The sequence below is a fragment of the Diceros bicornis genome, chromosome 3 (assembly GCF_020826845.1).
Source record: "Diceros bicornis minor isolate mBicDic1 chromosome 3, mDicBic1.mat.cur, whole genome shotgun sequence".
NCBI classification, from domain to species: Eukaryota; Metazoa; Chordata; class Mammalia; order Perissodactyla; family Rhinocerotidae; genus Diceros; species Diceros bicornis.
Genome location: NC_080742.1, coordinates 85,730,778 through 85,751,748, shown reverse-complemented (window position 1 = coordinate 85,751,748; position 20,971 = coordinate 85,730,778). Strand labels below are relative to the sequence as shown.

Sequence of the window (20,971 nt, the reverse complement as noted above, 5' to 3'; positions counted from 1 at the left end):
ATTAGAATATACTTGATTGAATTTGTGTTAGTCTAGCATCATTCTCCAGTATAATGTCTGGTTTTATAGGAGCCCAACTGGTGAATTAAATGGGGATCCTTGGGGGAACACCACCACTGCCTCCTTTAGTCATTAAGAGTGACACATAAAGAGGTAATTTTAAAAAACATGAACACAATACCATTGTCATAACTTTCAGAATTAACAATTTAATATCATCTAATACCTATTGCTTCTGAGAAGGTAACATTGGTTTTGATTTTGACTGGGAGGGTGGTTTGAGGGCTTTCTCACTATGCTAGCTCTTACACAGCAGGCCAAGAAACTAATGTTGGAGTCCTGCCAAATACCAAGTGCGTTTACTTCAATTATACAATTAGGGACCACGGAAACTGATCCTGGTGGGTTTGTGGAGCCAGTAGACTCTCTTTAAAGCAGTCCTGGTCCAAGACTCCATTTTTTTAACTGGACTTCATACATCCCTACTCTCATAGAGGGCCATGATGCTCCTTCACACCCAAGTCTTTGGGTATACATATCAACTTGGACTCTTTGCCAATAGTCTTTAAAATATTTGGAAATTTCTCTCTCCCCAGTGTATAATTATCCAAGTAAATGGCTTCAGATGATTTTAGTTACAGGCTGGGGAAATGGTGCCATAGACCCTTGCTATGATGTTGCAGGATTCTTTTCCTGGGGACGTTCTCTTTCCTTCAATCAGTGGGTTCTATCTTTGAAAACTACCTTAAGCCTAGCAATGCAGCAAAATATTATGACTCTTTATTGGAGCATTTGCCCTCATATCTCTTGATCCTCCATTCTTGATTTCTTTTAATTGCATTGATTGAGCAATACCCCTTTTATTTGATAATCCATCTTGCCTCTAGGGAGGTCATGCTTTATTAACCATTTGATAGCTCTCTGGAGATCAAGCCCCCTTGACTGCAACTTCAATCTTGCAGTAATTGTACCCACTTTGCTTTGATGGTTAAGTGCTGCCACGTGGTCCTTACTATTTGGTAATTCTGTAATCCCACTTGCTTTCAGAGCGCTCATTCTATAAGGCGTTTTCTACCGTCAGGCCTAACCTACAGAGGAGAGCTTCTCAACAATAATGGTGCCTTTCTCACCAGCACATTTCTTATTGCTTTAGGAAGTGGAGTATCCTTTGGGACCTCTTGCAGAGCATAGTTAACTGATGGGTTTTCCAGCTGTACCAAATATAGCAACTCTAGCATACCTTTTTCTGTGAGATTTTGATTGCTTTTTCCTCTATCACAGCAATTCTGGCATTTATACTTAACATGGATTGTTTCTTTGTTCAAGGTTTCAAACTCCTTCATAGTATTAGTGTCAGCATTTTAGTATTAGCATCAGCTTCTGGGGTTCTTGATAATGTTAAATCCTCTATTGTGGATGAGTGCTCCTACATTAAGAAACCCTCCTTTATCCGACTTTAAGTCCTGCCCCCGTCATATTCTGCACCCTCAGGACCCAGTCCCATACGTGCTTTTCCATTCTTGCTGGTATATATTGGTTAGGTCCTAGAGCCAGATCTTTTGAGATGTAATCCTTTTTCTCTCTTAGCAACCTCTACACTTCCCTGGATGGGCACATTGGTGTGAAAAGAATATTAGGTCATTGAGATACTACCAGTAAGAGTAGATGTAACACTAGGATGGAATTTGAAAGCTTGAACCAAAAAACAGTCCATGTTAAGTGAAGTATAAATGCCAGAATTGCTTCGATAGGGGAAGAAGCCATCAAAATCTCACAGAAATAGGCCTGCTAGAGTTGCTATATTAGGTACAGCTGGAAAACTCATCAGTTGACTATTAAAACCCTAAAGTGAAGTCAAAACTATTTCCAGATAGCAGAATCCTTTCTTTCTCTAAAGCATACATTATATGATGATATTACTTTGACATAAATTCATGAAGCCAAGAGAGGCACAATCTGAGTATCTTTGACAAATTTTGTAATTCTGTTTTTCAGCTGTCTGGGGGCTGTTATAGCAAAGTAGTCTAAGTTTACACAAAAAGAAAGTGTAGTTAGCTCTGCCAGCAGAGGAGCATTTCCCTCAATTAGTTATAGGTAAAGAGTACAGCCAATTATTTCCTGGAATGTTATATTGTCAACAATATTATAGATTATATGACTTCTCTGAAAAGCTGTAATGATTTGTAGTTGGTAACTTTGGTAACATCAATCCTATCTTTTCAAAAAGTTGTTTTTGTTAAAAACAATTTTTCCAAAAAACCTGCTTGGTGAATATTATCTGCATTAAAATTATAATTTTTATTGGTAAGATTATCAATTATGGGTCAATCATAGATGGAAATTAATTTTTATGGATCATCATTATCATAATTATGGCTAGTTGCACTGTTAGGAAAATACTTTCACATAAGGAACTTCCCTGGTATTCTAGGACAAAGATAGAAACCCAACAGTTAAAGTTTTTATGCAGTTTTGGCCATATTGAATATAACACTAAGTATCTGTATAAAGCATTTTTGTCCCAGAATCAGGATGTTCATAAAAATATGAAATATAAACATCATAGTTAAAAAATAGTTAACATGTAAATTAAAATGTAAATCAGTAGCCATTGTTATAGGTTTAATTCCAATTTTACTTTTATTCCAAGGTCCTGGGTTAAGCCATCTACTTCCATAAAGTCATCGCCTCTGAAATGAAAAAGTTCTGGCATGTTTTAGGCTCTTCATACAGTCTGACAAGTTTGTGGTAACAGTGTTAATTTATACTACTGAGAATCCTGTGCCCAAAATTTTGCTTTTTCTCCCCCCAGGAGGTTCAATTTATGGGTCTGTAGCTTGTAGTAGGAGCTTTCAGATAGATTAATGGAAAAAGGAGAAACTGTCTGAAGATAATAAGACTGATTGGCTCTGATTAATATATTGTAGTTACCAACATTAGAATGGAGGCACGCAGAATGCTCTATTGGGAAATAACAAAATGTCAATCTATGTGTGTAAGTCAGCGATTATCCTGGAGCAAGAGCATATTATGGACAATAAGGGCATAGATACATTTTCAGAGCCTTTAATTAATGCCATAAAATATATTATAGTTGAACCCAATAGATAAGAATTTAGATTTTTCAAAGATAAATCTAATAAAGTGACTGTACATTCACATAATTTGCAGCACTGTCAGAAGTTATAAAGACATGCTTACTGTCATTCCATTTATAAAGACATTATTATAATTCAATTTAGATGACCACATGTTTACATTTTGAAAATCTTGAATGTTTATAAAAAATTTTAGTTTAAGACTGGTAAAATCAGTATAGAAAACTTAGGAAGTTTAGATAAATTAGGTCTTCTATGAGTAAATAAACACTAATCTTGCATAAACTGGATTACTCCTACCATTTTTATACTGTGATAAAACCAAGAAAAGCCGTGTTATAGAACTAGCCTAATCTTCAGTGATTCACGTTGCCAGGGAAGGGTACACATATCAGTGGAAAACCAAATAGTTTGTTGAGGGGAAAAAGTCAACAATTTGTATGTACTAGGAAAGGGATTGGTTCATGGTGGCTTTGCTAGTTAAGGATTGAAAGTGGCACTCTGGATAGAACAGAATTAGTCCATAGTCTGAGATAGTTGGTTAAAACTAGTGCTATTTTTTATTAGTCAGAAAAAAATTTTCAATTGGGTTTCTGTGAGTCTGCGTGTGGTTCACTCAAAGGTCAAATAAGTGCCATTTTCTATTGGTTAGAAAAAAGTTTTCCATTAGGTTGGTGTGGGTCTATACCTGGGTCACTCAAAGGTCCTAGTTATTTATCAACTTCAGCTGGTGGGACACTCATACGTCACAGTTTGTCAGCTTCAGCTGGTTAAAAGCAGTTGCATTGAAACAGCACAACCACTTTGAGATCTTCTAGCAAAGTTCTGCTCTGACTGGGAAAATTTCCTTTTACATTAGTGATATCTATTTATTTCCTGTTTCCTGTTTATAAGAGTGGTATAACAGTTTTATTTTAAAAGTTCGCTTTCATTTTGCTAGATATAATGAACTTTGCATCTAATAAAACTTATGATGAACACTTTAGATATTAAATATAAAGTGTGTAAAAGAGTATATATATATATATATTTTTCAAAATTGATAGGGAGTATTTGAGCAAAAATATTTGAAGTTCTTTAAGTTAATATTGATTTAGTCTTATTTTGTAATTCCTTTGGGTTTGCCTTTTGTAATACTTTGTGAGCCTTGAACGTGCGAGTGGATATGGAGAGATTTATTTTGTTGTTGCTGTTGTTTAAAGTTTTGGAGGCAAGAGCAGTATCAACTCTTATGTTAGATCAAGTCAAATCAAACAGGGAATCAGGTCAGGAGATTGCCTCACCCAAACCTCGGTTAAATACATAAACAAGGAAATAATTTCAGTCTTTTTCAAGTAAAGCCCTTCTTTCTGGTTTTGGCCAAGGCCGAAAAACGGAGTGCCTTTGATGTTTGCCCTAGATTGCAGAAGAAAAAGAGGCAACAAAGCTTTAGATGCTCAGAATAAATGTTTAAGCTTTATTCCAAGGGCTCAATTTGATTAAAAAACTCAACCAAAAAAAATGACGTTATTCCTCAAGGTCCTTGGTATATATAATTCTGAAGTCAGTTAGATCCAGAGCATCTGACCTCACATCCCTATTTTCTTCTTTGATAGTGATGAACAAAATAGCCCTTAAAAATCATAGAGTCAATTGAAGTTCAGTCAGTACCATAATATCGGATTTGGGCCAGCATTTAAGAATGGGTAATTAGGAATCTGGCTCATTTTGTTGTGCTGAGATCCGGGTCAAAATCTCCCCATTGCAGGTGGTCTATGGGAACTTGGTCCATGAAGGCTCTTATGTGGTTCTATTTATGTCTCTACATCAGACAATAACCCTGAAGCCATGGCCGCTCTGACTCTGCCAGACTAGAATCCAAAACGAAGCACAGAGCTGATTCCCACCAGGCTCATTTCCAAGGGACCCACCGCAATTCTGCATAAGCACAGTGCCCAGCGCCCCAGTTGTGGCTGGCCTTGTTTGTTTGTTTCTGGTGTCAGCCTGGCTGTGAGGACTACAGTGAACTGTGTCTGTTTCTCCCTGAAGCCAGAAGGCCAATGCTGAGTGAGAGGTGGGCTGATACACTGACTCTGTACCATCGAATCGACACTGGAAGACGTTGTCAGCAAGATGGTGGATGAGGTTCCAGTTGATAAATCTTGCCAATAAAATACTCCTTCATTTATATAGTGTTATAAAGAACTTTTCAAATACATTGCCTTATTTGATGCTTATAACTACTTAGTGGTGTAGAAGTTTGTATTTTTATTCCCATTTTCAAGTGAAGGGAGAAATTGGAAGGGTTAAATGATTTGCCTGAGATCACCCAGCCGATAAGGAAAAGATTCGAGAACTGTTCTCAGCTTTGCCATATCTCCATCAGCTTCTATTTGATATACAATCATCTGATGTGTGCATTGATGGAATAGTAGCTGGGTAATAGCATTTAAGACTATTTCCCAATACATTTGGTACAGCAACATTCAGCAGACCTCTAGTTGTGGCTACTGCTGCTGTCATGCCACCAGTTCTACCGTATTGATTTTCAGCCATGCAGGATGTCAATATCACAGACTTAAAAATGAAAATTAGAATCCTAGCATGTTTGCTGTGTCTGTAGGGGTTGGAGGAGGGTTCAGTGAGAGGGCATGTTTTCAGGTGGTTGGGGTTAGGAAATTGAGATAGCATTGTTTATAATTGGATCAATCTAATTGTAATTGGATGATTTTCTTATTCAATTCATCAGAAAATATTCATGCTATGCCTATGATGTTCAAAGAGCTATGCTAAGTTATGGAGACCTATTAAGAAATATTACAAGGACTTCTCTCATCTCCATTGGAGAGATAATACGTGTGCACATAAAATAACCAGAAACTTAGGTCAGCTGTTCATTAATGCCATGGAGAGTACCGTGGTAAGGCCTATAGTTTAGGAGGAGAGATCACGGTGAAATAAGGTGATCTTGGAAGACTTTTTTAGATTTTGTAGTAGAAGTGAAATTCAGATCCTGTATGTGAAATAGTGGTAGGCATTCTAGATGGTGGATTGAGAATAACAAAATGGCAAAAAAAAAATTGGTAAAGTGGGCAAAAAATGGAAATATAAAAGAATAGAGTATGCTGTAGAGTATAATTAAACCCATCTCACTGTAGACAGGAATTTATAATAGTGAGGAGTGGGAGATTGATGTAGAAAAATTGGCTGGGCAGATTATAGATGGCCCTGAATGCCAGTGTGAATAGTTTTTTCTCTAAATGTGAGGAAAGAAGTAGTTATTTGAGTATTTTGAAATGGAGACTGATATTTTAAAAAGCAGCATTTTCCCTGGTGTCAGTGCCCAGGATAGAATGAAGGATACAGGGGGAAACAGACTATCAATGAAGAGACAAGTTAGAAGATGGAGCAGATATCCAGGTGTGAAGAGCTTGATGCCTGCTGGACATGGGGTCCAGGTGGAGGCATCTGGCCATGCAACCAAGGTTGTCCTCAGGAGTCCCTGCTCAGCCACTGCACCAGCTTCTGCATACTTGTTATTGGCTGCTAGCTTCTTTCCTCACATAGTCACAAATTGTTGCTATGGCCAAAGAGTAGTTTTATTGGTTTTGTTTTTGTTTTTGTTTTTTTTTGTGCCCGGTTCATCAAGAGTGGCTTGAGAGATGATGAGGAACTTTTCAAGTGACTCTAGTGTGAAGTCTTTCCTGCATATTTGATGCCATCTGATTTCACATTGACTAGTTTGTGCCTCATCTTTGAAAGGACCTGCATACCTAACCCTTTGGCCCACTGGACTTTGTGTCCTCCCTGTAAGCTGTTTCTGTCAGGCAGTTCTAACTCACAGGTGTTGGGGGCTCTGTGGGTTGTTGCTGGCCACCACTCTAGTAAACATGCAGGCACCAAACCTGTGCTGATAATTCAGTCCATGTGTGTTTCACAAACAGTGCATCCTCTTCTGGGGGAAATGATACTGTCATTGACAGAAGGAGGCATAGCAAGACTCATTGTTTGGATGGAGATAAGAGCATTAGGGGTCCCGAAGATCACCCCAGTTTGGATGATTCACTAGGAAGATTTATGGTATATGTTACTCACAGCTATGATTTATTACAAGAAAAGGAAACAAAGCAAAATCAGCAAAGGGAAGGGCATATGGAGCAGAGTCTGGAGGAAACCAGGGGAAGCTTCTAAAAGCCCTCTCCTAACGGAGTCTCACAGGATGTGTTTAATGCCTCCAACATGAGTTGTGACAACATGTGTGAAGTACTGTCTACCAGTCTCATTGAGACTCGGTGCCCAGGGTTTTTATTGGGGGCTCATTACATAAGCGCCTTCTGCATAGCACATACCTACATTCCAGACTCCCGGAAGGAAAGCAGGTGTTCAGCATAAGCCACGTTTGTACAAACAGTTTAGGCACAGTGAGCCACCCTTAACTGTGCTGGGAATTGGGGAACTCTCCTGAAACCCAAGTTCTCAGATGCGAGCCCACCTTTGTAAGAATAGCAGTCTCAGAATTGTTACGTTAGCTCCTCTCTGCTGAGAGTGATTATATGATTAGTTAAGTTGTTGAGAAAGGTTATTGATGGAGAAATTTCTCAAAATCCAGTAAAATCTGATGTTAAGAAGAGGTCATGTTTCTGGAAGTGAGATTTGAAGTTGGGGCAAAAGAGAAGGATTCAAGGAGGAATCACAGTGTACCAAGGACTGAAACTGTTCCTGGTCTAATGTCCACCCGCAGGAGATTGGGAGGTAGAAGGAGAACTGGGATGTGTTTTAGGAAACCAAGAGAGGCGAGAGGTTCAAAAAGGAGGAAATGCTTAATAGTGTGTAAAATGCTGCAGATATATAGTAATTATGGGAACTGCAAAAATGCCATTGAGACTTCTTTTAATAATGTGTTAATTTATTTTATTTTATTGAGGTCATAATAGTTTATAACTATGTGTTAATTTTTTTAACTTAAAATTATCTGTACACATTAAGCAAGACTTATTCAGCCAGTGCCTTAATAGCTTTCCTGCTCAGCACATCTTTCTGTTTTCTTCTGATCACTTTACAAAAGCCCTGTATTAAAATGCTTTTGTCATTGCTCAGCATTAGTTTGTTCGAGTTTAGATTTCATAGGCAGATAGAAATGGGTCAGCTTTGGGAAGGCTAAGAAAAATTCTTTACACATTACTGCATACTTCTCTCTGGTAATGATTTAGGGACCATAGCAGCCAAGAAGCACCTTTTCTGTTCTTGATGGAAAAGTAATTCTGTTTGTTCATTTAAGGGGATTGTGTTTGCCATTCCATTAATCTCGTTGCTGCTTTCTGGTGAAGCATAAACATTGAAAGCTGCTTATTTTGAGTTCCAACATCCCGAGGGGATGGTAAAAGTGTTTGAATTTCCTGCTAGGCCCTTGTACTTCTCCCAGACCCTGACTTCTAGGTCCTAACTCTCTGATAATTTCTCTCTTTGTGGGTTCTCAGATGTTAAAGTTGTATAGAATCTCTGAGATGGATGATTCTTGTTATAACCATGTGAATCAATAGTGGCTTTTCTTTTGCTTATAATAAAAACATATCAGAACCACATTTATTTGGGGGAAAAAAACCTGAGTAGTTAGTGGTATAGCAAAGGCTGTGCCTCCTCTCTCATGCTCCAGATGATTCAAGAATAGGAAATTCTTGCCTGGTAGAGGGTGGAGAATCTGGCATTTGCAGTCTCAGTTACCTTGAGTGGTGGGGATGGTTCTGGCTGTATTCACTTCATTGGACTTAGGAGGGCAAACGCATGCTGTGATTGAAGTCGTTTTAAATTCTCTATCTCTTGTCCTAACATCCCAGGGCTTCCAGCAAAAATTCTCCTTCCACAGTAAAGAGATTGTGGCTATCAGCTGTTCCTGGTGCAAGCAGGCGGTAAGTTTTGGGAAGAAATAAAACAAAGTGGACTCCTGTTTTATCAAAATAGGCTTATGTCGTTGCTTGAGTTCCTGTCTATAAATGGAAGGTTATCCTAATTTATGTAGTATTTCTCTCATATAGGATCTTGGAGGAAGAAAGACAGATTAAAACTATAGAACTATAGCAAATATGAGCTGGGAGAAACTATAGAGATAAAAGAACCCCTTCATTTGTACACGTTGAAGCCTGGGATCAGAGACTGGAAAATCCTCCCCAGGTTCTCACCCTGGGTCTAGGATCCAGGACTTCTCACCCTAGACCTCATTTTCTTCACATTACACTAGACTATTGACAACAACTCCTATGGTAGGAAGTTGCAACATTAGGAAGAGAGCAACGTGCCATGTTAGATAATCCCTCTAACACAGGAGTCTAGGCATCTTGGTTCTTCTGTTTTTGATGTAGGTGACTTGTTATGGGGCTGTGTTAGGATGAGAGTGGTCCTGTGTCATTTAGGTTTGGATATTTTTACAGTTGTCTCTCTGCTTGTTGAAATGTAACTCTTCCTTACATTTGAACGTATACAGTCGTGTGCCCCATGACATTTTAGTCAATGATGGACTGCACATACAACAGTGGTCCCATATGATTAGTACCATATAACCTGGGTGTGTAGTAGGCTAATCCATCTATATACTGATTGTGTAAGTACACTCTATGATGTTCGCAGAACGAGGAAATCAACTAACGACGCATTTCTCAGAACATATCCTTGTTGTTAAGCGAGGCATGACTGTATATTCATTAGGATCCAACGGTAATTTCCCTATTTCTTCTCTCTTTTATCTACCCTTTGTCCATTCTTAACACGTCTGTCCCAACCAAATGGTTCATTTTCTTACTTGTTTGCCTATGTACCTGTCTTTCTTTAACCACGCAATATATACTCTAACTCCTGGGTTAGCAAACCGTGGCCTGTAGTCCAAATCTGACTGATTCTGCTACAACAGCAGAGTCGAGTAGTTGCAACAGAGACAATATGGCCCCAGAAGACTGAGATATTTACTATTTGTGCCTTTTATAGGAAAAGTTTGCAGACCCCTGCTCTAATCTCTCAATTCAGTTACTCTTTTGAGTGACTGTGTAATTGGGGTATATAGTCCCCTCATTGCACAGCCAACCTGAAAAGAAAGGGCTGTGGTGTTTCACCTAGGTTAAGGGTTTGCAGGAAGACTTCAGCCCTCTGCACACGTCACATTTAACTAACCAAACAAGGCTGTGGGGCAGGAGCAGATGCATTTAGTTGAAACACATAAAATTGACATTTTTGTGGGTCAAAAACTTTTGACTTTTGGCAATTCCATAAAATTCAACCTAATAATCTCTCTAGCATAATTTCTCCAGTCCACCACCTGTTAGGAGAACCTACTTCACTAGGTAGAGATGCATTAGTCTGGAAAGCTCAGTGCTTGCTGGGTTACCATCCTGCTACATTTTTTATTCTTGGCATTTCCATCTCCTTTCAGTTAGTTGTTACACAGATAATCTTTGTGCTTCTGTTCAAGAACATGTTCACAAATATAAGGCCATCCTGGTCCTTGAATGAAAATATGCTATCAAGGCACTATCTCCACCTGGGGAGGAAGAAGCTGATTCGGAGTCCAGGTGTCCCTAACAATATCTGTGCTGCTGGTTTTCCTGATCTGGTGAGACCCCAGTTGTAGAATAGCATCATTGGAAGCAGTGGGCTCAGGCTGCATCTGCCTCTGCCCCTCTAGCTACCAGGCTGTGGTTAGATGGTTTATCCAAGGTCAATTAATTTGGGAACTCAATCCCACCTTCCAGTGAACACTGTGCTTTCTTCATTCATCTGTAGTCCAATTGAATCATGACAAATTGACCGTTGTGGCAGGGCTTTGGTCAATTCCACATATCTTTGAGTTTCCCAGCGTCTCACATTGTAGAAGGTGATTTTACAAGGACTAAAAATACAAAAGATTTAAGACATATTACAGTGGTGGTATATTTTAACACTACAGGTAATCCCTTCTAGAATATCTGATGTCAAACAAAGAAACAAATAAGTGCCCTCAATGGGCACTTTCTGCAGCAGGAAAAAAACCTGGATTTGGAAGCTGGGTTTCCTGGGTTCAAGTCCTGACTCCACCACTTAAAAGTTGTGCAGTTTTGGACACACCTCTTAGTCTCTCTGGATTGGAGATTACTCAGATATAAATAGAGAGAGTTGAAATAGGCCGTCTCTGAGATCCCTTCCATTTTGGAAACGCAATAGCCATTCATTTTGGGGGTTTATTTGAATTGCTAAAAGAAAATCACTTTTAAAGAAGGTATTCAAATAACATTTGTTTGGTATATCAAATTGCATATCACAAATAATTGATGATATTGGAAATTATTAATTTATTAACTTGTATTTCATGATTAATTGATTTAGTAATTAGCCACTGGGTCATGTCAGATCTTGAAGATGTGCAGAAATGAAGACAAAATCACCCTGATGCAATATAATTGGGGTGGCCACATTTGCCAGTTTTCCTAAGGCAGTCCTAATTTATGTCTGTTGTTCCAGTATAATTATTATCAGCGCTCCCTTTTATTCTTAAAATTGTTCTGGTTAAGATGATAAATTATGTGATCACATTAAGTATAAACTGAGAAGAAACTGATGTTAAATTTTTAAAAAATCACTATGATTAAAACTAAGGCCCATAATTATTGTGTAATGTGGATTTTCTGTTTATTAGAAAACAAATGTTACAACACATCATTATCACTTTACAGCCACATAAAAGATGATTGAAGATGTGATTGGCCTAAGGTCACTCAGTGTAGAGTGAGGCCTCTAATACTGAGGTATTGTTATGATCATTATTGTACATTTACTTCCTTTCAAAAAAAAAAAAAAAAAGCACTTTAGACTTGCCAAGTGTAATAGGGCCACTATATTTTTAGCATCCCTAGACAAACCCAGCAGAAGCAATGTCTTTGTTCTCTCTTTGATTAACAACTTTCTGGAAGAGACATCTTGCTTCTTTCCTGAGTCCCTTAAGGTGGAAGGACTACCTGGGAAGGATTTACATCTATGGATAGAAAAAGGACAGGCAGATGATAGGCACTGCTTTTCTGCTTGTTTTCATTTCCTTCTCAACATTATCCCAAACAACTGAGTCTATGACCAGCGCAAGTCAAGTGAAACAAAATTATATGCAAAGTTAGGATTAATGGAACCCTCCAAGGTTCTGATGTCTTTATGTAAATATCCTATTAAAAGGTTATGAAGTTTTATCTGGCCTTGTCCTACAAGATCGATATCAATTGTTATCAGTCTGTAAAGTGGAATGAATTTGTAATCTGGTCTCTGAGCTCCTGGAACTGGTTGGGCCGTGATGAGGAGCACGTGTCCTCATTGTGGGCGTGTGTGCGTGTATGTATGTATGCATGCATGAGTGTGTGTGCATGTACTTATTCTTTCTTGCTGTGGCATTGCTGTTTGCACAGAATCATTTATTGGCTTATTTTTTTCTTCAGTTTCACAATAAGGTGACCTGCTTCATGCTGCATCACATTGAGGAACCCTGCTCCCTGGGGGCTCATGCTGCTGTCATCGTCCCACCCACCTGGATCATTAAGGTGAAGAAACCTCAGGTAACTGCCGGAACCCTGGTGCTGCTGGGCCAGTGCAAAGAAAAAGTAACTGCTGCTTCTTGCTTTTCTCCCCCTAACTAGTCACTGGGTTCCTAGGATCTCTGCTCACTCATTCCCAGGGTCCCATGCTTAGCTTCCCCAGTTCATCCCATTAGCCCATCACTTGACTGCATTGGGTTCTCTCATGGAACCAGCCTCCCCTTCCTAAAGAAATCAGAGTTCCACAGCAGGAAAGTTTTCTCCCCATTCTTATGCTAATGATACTCTCTTTGATGGGTGCTCTCCTGAATTCATTAAATACTAGTGGTGGGTACAGCTAATTCTTATACAGCTGATTCTTATACAACTCTCTTCTCTTCCAGCCTGGGCATCCCCAGGGAGTGAATGTGAGGGCAAACTGTGCAGGCTTCATTGTTTGGTTGAGATTGTCACCACTTCCAACCTGAACGGCAGACTGTGGGTCATGACCTTCCTAAATACACAAGGCCTGCTTAGAGAGCAACACTCTTTTCTTAAGGCAAAGTAGAATTTATCCTCTTACTACCTAATTCATTCTGTATTCAATCCTTGTTGTACTTTCTGTCCTAGATAGTCTCTACTGCAGTATTCTGGGAAACCTTGGTAGTTTCTCAACAAGGTCATAATGTTTGATAGGAAAATTTCTGCCTTTGTGTTATATGTCTTAAACAGCTCCAAGTTATGGGATGGCAGACTTTTAATGCTACAGGGAGATTATGCCTCCTCTAGAGTGCAGGTACCTTAGGAAGTCTTATTGAATATAATGTCTTTAAAAGATATGGCAATCCTACTTCATATGGGTTCAAAATCATCATGCAATTCATTCTCATTGACTCAATTTTATTTAAAAAGTAGTGGATCAAGGATGCTGTTTTGCTTTGTGTGTTTGATATAAAGTTTAGCCTTTGTTCATGAGTAACATTTAGGAATAATCTTTTCAAGTTACAACCGTGGAAGCCCTTGGGAAATCTTTTCCAGAGACAAGTACAGCATCTACACATTAAAAAATAGGGAATGTAGTCCTTTCATTTTACATTTTAGAGTCAAATGCCGAGATGTTAAATGAGTCCCCCAAGGTGACACAGCAAGTTTAGTACTGTATCTGAAATTCAAGGAAATTGATTTCCAATTTAGTGTTATTTTAAAATCTCTTTAACATTTTTACTCTTTATTTTTTCCCTAAAATTCAGTAATCTCTCAATGAACTTTATATTAAATATTCAGGTAACATGTTTTCATCGAAAACCATGATGGTATCAGGAAAGCTAGTAGGCATTGTGATGTAATACATGATCCTTGCTCTGAAGAATCGTGTAGTCATCTTAAGGAAAGATCAGGGAGAGCTTCTTGCTCCTCTCCCCCTGACTAGTCACTGGGTGAGAGGTTTTATTCTGCCTCTTTAAAGATAGGTGGGATTTAGATCAGTGGAGAAGAGAGGAAATAGCCTGCAGGAAAATGGCACGAGCAATTTAGTACCAGTCCAAAATTACATTTGTGGGACTGTGAGACTAGTTTGACTGCAGTGGAAGGTTTATGTAGGGGTGTGCCGGAGATGACCCTAAGGTTGCTCAGGCCTGACTGGAGGGAATTTTTGATACATGTGAACTTATCCTTTTAAGCAAAGGAGTGATAGAGTGAAAATTGTATTTTAGATGAAAACAACTAGCAAGAGCATGTAAGATGACTTAGTGATGTGGGATTTTGACAGAGTGGAGATACACTAGTTAGGGAAATCAGAAGACAATACCACTTTGCAGGGAAATTATAAGTTTACTTTTCTAAACTTTAAAAAACTTTGTTAGGGAAAATTTCAAGCAAGTGAAGAGATGGAGAAGATGGTAGTGAATTCTTTTATAACCATGAACTTTTCTGCCGTTGGTAATTCATCTATCCTCTGCCATACCATATTTTTGTTTTCCTAATTAAATTTTTTATTCTGAGATTGACATGCAGTTGTAAGAAATAATACAGAGGGAACCCATGTACCCTTTACAAATTTTCCCCTCCTGGTAATATCTTGCAGTATTGTGTTCACTATCACAACGGGTTGCTGACCTTGATTCAGTCAAGATACAGATCAGTCTGTCGCCACAAGTGTCCATCGTGTTACCTTTTCATAGCCATGTCCGTTTTTCTTCTGGTCCCACCTCATCTACTCTGTCTTCCTGGAAGTGGAAGTCTCCCCCTTTTTTCTTTCGCTAGAGTATTTTAAAGCAAATCTTAGCGTATCATTTAATCTGTAAATATTTCATTTTAGAGAAGCAAAAATAACATTTTAAAAAGCCGGCCCCGTGGCTTAGCGGTTAAGTGTGTGCACTCCGCTACTGGCAGCCCGGGTTCGGATCCTGGGCGCGCACCGACGCACCGCTTCTCTGGCCATGCTGAGGCCGCGTCCCACATACAGCAACTAGAAGGATGTGCAACTATGACGTGCAACTATCTACTGGGGCTTTGGGGGCAAAAAAAAAAAAAAAAAAGAGGCGGATTAGCAATAGATGTTAGCTCAGGGCTGGTCTTCCTCCGCAAAAAGAGGAGGATTAGCACGGATGTTAGCTCAGGGGTGATCTTCCTCACAAAACAAAAAAAAAAAGAAGAAGACAACCATATACCATTACTTCACCCATCAAAATGAACAATTCCTTAAAATATTTTATGATTGTCTCAAATGTCTTTTTTACAGTTATTTTTTTCAAATCAGGATCCAAAGTCCACAACAGATTTCTGTTGACATATCTCTTAAATCTCTTTTAATTTATAACAGTCACTGCTCGTATTTTTCATGCCATTTATTTATTGAGTAAATTGGGTCACTTTACCTGTAGAATTTCTCATATTTTAATTTTGGCCGATTGTATCCTTATTGTGTTTTAAAATGATTTCACTTATTACCTGTGTTTCTTGTAAAATAATATTTAGGTAGGTAGACTCGATTAGATTCGGGTTTAATTTTTGGCAAAAGAACTACATTGGTGGTGATGTGTATCTCTATGGTGTTGCTTTCAAAGGAACATAACATCAGGTTGTTTACTCTCAGTGGTGTTAAGATTGATCAGTGAGTTCAGGAGCTATCGTCCTAATCCATCTAGCGTCAAGTTGTCCCTCAACCTTTCACCTATTGTTTTATCCATTAAGGATTATCACCTAAATCTGTTATTTCTTTAGGAGTTGCCAAAGGGTGACTTTCCAATTTTTACTCTTCATTTTTAGCTATGATTTTTCTATGAAGAGACTTTTCCCTTATTACCAGCAAATAGATAACAAATGCTTGAGTGCATAACAAATGCCTTTATTTGTAAATTTCCGGAATTATAAGTTGATACCTTAGCAACTTTTATTAGGTAGCTAAGAGTGGTGCTGGTGGTGGTTTTTGGAGAGTATCATTATGAATTATGAACTTATATCATTTTGTGATATATATGATGTGTTTCAATGCATTGGCATCATTATTCTTCTTAAATTTATATTGTTTTCATCTTTGACTGGTTAGAACCCCTTCCAGGTGGCCCCTTTCTTCATTTTTCATGAGCCATGAGGTTTTTGATAGCTTCCTTAGTTTCAGGAATAACACTATGTGCCAAGATCATCTTGTGCATTTTCTGTCCATACCTGGAATCAGCCATTTCTCTAAGGAGTCTTGGTTCCTTTCAATGGGAGACAGTATTTATAGTTCACAGATTTAGCACACACAGATGCTAAAGTCCAGATTTTTTTCATCACGTACCTTTTTATTGTCTTCTATGTTCAGGACATTATAATAAGAAGAATAAGGAGAACTACGTTTATTGAATGCTTTATATGTGTTAGGAGACATTTTAAGTACTTTACATTCAATATCTCGTTTTATCATCATGGTACCCTATGAGGCAGGTAGCCCATTATTCCCACTTTCCAGCTAAGGGAAGTGAGGAATAGAGAAGTCAAATAAATTACCTGGGACCATATAGTTATTAAATAGTTTAGGTGTCATTTGAATCCAGGAACTCTGATTCTGGAAACCAAGCTCTTAATGACTTGCCATGCTGCCTCACTGTCTTAGTATAGCAAGCCTTGCTGAATCAGATATCTTTAAAAATTGTGGTGGTTCCTCCTCCTATGGGCTCGAAAAAAAATAACCATCAAGTAATTTAATCAGTTAACTAAATTCTATTTAAAAGCTGGTGTATGATGAGCTTGGGGGATTATATAGTAGTGGTTAAGAGCTCTAGCTTAGCTGCCGCACTGCCTGGATTCATAACCTTGCTCTGCCGCTTAATAACTTGTATAATCTCAAACAACTTAAACTCTTTTGTTTCAGCTTCTCATCTGCAAAATGTAAATAATACTAGTACCTAATTTGTAGGGTTTTCATGAGGATTAATGAGCTAAAAAACAAAAAAATAAAGCCCATAGAAAAGCACTTGGTTCATTGTAAACACTCAAATGTTAGCTCTTGTTATTTTCCTTCTTGTTGACTTTTAGGAGTGCAGGGTATCAGGTACTGTGCAACAACAAATGAAAACATTGGACAGTTATACAGGGGTTGGGACAGAGGTTATTGATCCCTGAGCCAGCTGTATTACAATGAAAGAGGATGAGATTTCTCATGGACAGGGTAGAAGGAGACAAGAGTAGGGCCACGGCCTGGTGTCTACTGTGCTTTCAAGTGCATCTTGAAATACTACTATAACTGTTGTATTTTACACAGTAGTGGGATTGTGTGTTCACTAGTGTGATGCCTGTCCCATGGGAGAGAGTCAAGACCTATTCATTTACTGAATAAAAAAATGGAAGAAGACTGGGTGGGCATCCACATGCAGAAAGTGAAAGGAAGAAGAGAGTCCTGCAAAACAGAGGCAGAAGTATGATAGCACAGAGTTTCATTATTAAAAATGGAAAGAAAAATAGGGCATTCATCAATGTTAAATTCTATAGACATCAGAAAAATAACAAGGATTGAGAAAAGCCCTTGTATTTTGGACCTGATCATTGACGACCATCAAAACCATAGTTTGTAGAGTGTGGAGCATGGGTGACAACCTGGTAGCAATTGTGTGGAAGCAGTAAGATTATAGAATTCATTGGAGACATTGGGAAATGACTTAAAAAAGGCAATTTGGAAGGTAGGTGAAGAATAGCTGATAAAATGTTTTTTCAAATTTTAGAATTCATATCCATCTTTTTTCTATACATCTATAATATTTCTATATTCTATTATACTGCTTAAAAAAGGATAAAGGACAAGATATTCCTAATTGAATTAAGTAAACCTTTATTCAACCACATTGAAAGATGCTGTTATATGCAGTGAGAGGTCCAAACATGAATCAGATGTTCATCTGATGTCCACAAAGAGTATACTCTCTACTCGGGAAAACAGACAGAACCATCTAAATCACTGGGCAGAATGTTTGTGGATTCTGGAAGAGGATTCAGCCACATGTAAGTCCTTAATAAAAGAGTGGCCTTCTGATATCTGGGAAAGTTTGCCTTTTTGATCAGTGTGCATCTTTTAGGAGAGAGACACTGTAGGGTGGTGAGAGGAAGGGACAAGACAGGTTGGTTAAATCGGCAATGGTCCGAGAGAGGCCCACACATCTAAGGCAGACAGTGGTAAGTGCTACCTAAGATGTGGAAACATGGAGTGGGATTGAGCAGCCTCAGCCATGGAGATCAGTGTAGACTAAATGGAAAATATGTCATTTGTGTTTGGTCTTGAAAGATGCAGGGGGTGTGACTGGGAAGAGGGATGAGGAAGGACAATGCAAGTTGACAGAACATACTGAGAACAACAGTTAAGATGGATTATCAAATAAAGTCAGCTGTATTTGTGATGTTTGTGTCTAAAAAATGATTCTAAAGAGAGGAGGAGTAAAGGAAGTCTACGTGACTGTATAAAGGTCAGGAAAACTGGGTTGTAAAGAGGTGGGATTAAACCACGTATTTTCCTTCTCTGTTAAAAGATGGCTGGCTCTGAGTGGATAATTACTCCGTGACCAGCTGTGGAATTGGGAGCTGTGTGAAACCTTGATGGTAAGGGGAATGAGGGCTGCCTGGATGATTTGCTGGGTTTCATCACAAGATTATTTGGAGAGACCTAGAAATTAAAAGATGATGGAAGGTAGATGACTGTAAGGAATTAAAATCAAAAGAAAACTAAATTTTAAGAATCAAGCCTGAATCTGTTGATGTATTTAAAGTTACAGATGTCATTGTTTCTCCTCTGGACTGAAAATATTAGAGGATAATATTTTTCTTGGATAAACAAGTTAAAGATGTTCAGGTACTAATGCAAGTGCTTGGAGCTGATGGAGCAAGACCTGTGTTACATGAATTTTTTGTGGGGTCAAGTTATAGGAGACCAGACGTGTGTGTTTTTAATAAATGACATCATTTTACACACAATGCTTTAAAACTTGTCTTTCCTAGTTAAAAAAAAAATAGATTCTTGGGGAAAAGTCTGTGTTAGTATAAATAGATTTAACTCATTTTTAAACTGCTGTATATATTCCATACTATGGATATATTACAGTTTATTTAGCTAACTCCCTACTGATGGATATTTGTGTTGTTTCTAATGGTCTACTTGTAAACAGTGCCACAATCAGCTTCTTCCTAGCCTTGTATGAGCTTTCTTCATGCTAGTCCTTTCTTATTCCTTATGACTGGATGATCTTAAAATGCTGGAGACCCATGAAATGTAACAGCAATGACCAACAATATCCCTCAAAATTGCCAAAGCCATTTCCTTTGGTCAATTCTAAAGGTTAATACTTGCTGTGATTTAGCCATATATGTCTAGTTGAAGCTGCTGAGACCCTGGCCTTACTTCTGGAGTGAGTTTTCTTTATTCTTCTGCTTGGCTATCTTCAGACAACCGTTGTCCCAACGGCGCAGTTGAAGCAGCGCAGAGTGAGAACGCTCTTTAATAGACAAAGTCCATGACTCTCGGTCCTGTGATCCATCAGAGTGTTGTCCACTGTTTAACAGGGAAGGACTTCATTTGGGATGATGAAGTGAGAAATCTTCTCTTTAAATCTGTTGCTAAAACTGGTCCTTTGTGATCTCATAATCTGGGAAAATCCCTGAAGGGTAATAAGAGGTAGTTAAGTTTCATTCACAGTTGAACGATTCACCCACAGACATTTCTTAACAGCCCAGGAAGGAGTCGTAACTATGATAAAGATTTTGTTGATAGGATTATTTCTGTGGCAAGGTAATACTGCCTTGATACAAGAAAACAAAAAGCCTTTATCTTTTCTTAAGACTTTAACAAAACAGTGGGCACAGAATGTACAGGGGGTGAATGCTGTTAGAATCAGAAGAATGCAAAAGTCCAAATGAGGGTACAACATTTCACTGTTCTGATAGTGTTGAACTTGCAAAGGGAACCCGTTGTATCACTGAGTCAGCTGCCCCTGATAACAGAGATGCTTTGTGATAGAACTCAGGACAAGAATTGAAGGTTTCTTGAACATATCACCAACAATTCTACACAGTGACTTCTTGGGATAATTTTTACATTCTTGAAAAGCATGCTTTTCTGTTTAACTCTCACAACAATAGTGTCCCAGGCAAGGTAAGCAATATTGTAGACGAGCAGCGCTAGGTGACTTGTCTTGTGATGGCCGAAACACAACCCAAATCTGCCTTCACATCCATCTATTTTTCATTGCATTATCCTGACTTCTAAAAGAAGTTATATATATTGAGACAGAGATACATATTCACAATGAACAGAAGGAAGCCTCAGGAGTTTTGAAGTGTGCTATGACATTCCATGCTATTTATCTTCTGCTAACTATCTGTAGGGCTGTAAGCTTCCTCAGAGCTCACATACAAGCATGCAGGTAACTGTAAGTCAACCATTGTGCTTGATCTTCGCCCCCTTCTTGTTCTGTGAGATGAAGAAGGCCTCAGATGCATTAGGCTCAGCAAGGCTCAGAAGCACTCCTATTTGCTACTTTGTTTTAAAAAAGCTGTCTTGTGTTTCTGTTCCCTATTAGAGTTGAGTTCCTTGCCTGCTCTGTTTTCAGACATCAAGCCTTATTTTGATGTGTTTTTCTAATTCAGTTTCCCAAATGTATTTGATCATCAGAATCACCTGAAGAACTGTGATTTCTATGTTCAGGCAAGTTTAGGAAGTAATCTTAGCCTGATCCATTAGCCTATTTCTTGGAGTTTAATTGTTGAGTTCTGTTAAGAACCAAGAACCATAGTGTGTTCCTGTAAGCCCTTGGTGTCGTGCATTGCTCTGGCAGTAAATGAACTAAAACAACAAAGAAGTTAGGAGACAAGCATTCACATCCTAAGGATCCTTTCCAAAGGTCAGGAAAGGCTCAG

At 38.5% G+C, this 20,971-nt stretch overlaps 1 protein-coding gene across 9 annotated transcripts in view; it reads left to right on the top strand.

Annotated features, from left to right (window-relative positions):
- DGKI (diacylglycerol kinase iota) overlaps positions 1-20,971 on the top strand; it is a 309,867-nt gene that overhangs the window by 87,916 nt on the left and 200,980 nt on the right. For 7 of the 9 annotated variants that reach the window (XM_058530951.1, XM_058530892.1, XM_058530944.1 and 4 more), the window contains exons 7-8: positions 8,912-8,983; positions 12,518-12,634. In XM_058530951.1, the coding sequence (XP_058386934.1) occupies positions 8,912-8,983; positions 12,518-12,634 (189 nt within the window). Of the gene's footprint in view, positions 1-2,661; positions 2,749-8,911; positions 8,984-12,517; positions 12,635-20,971 lie in introns of those variants that run through there. The other 2 variants (XM_058530936.1, XM_058530901.1) reach the window with 2 other exon arrangements.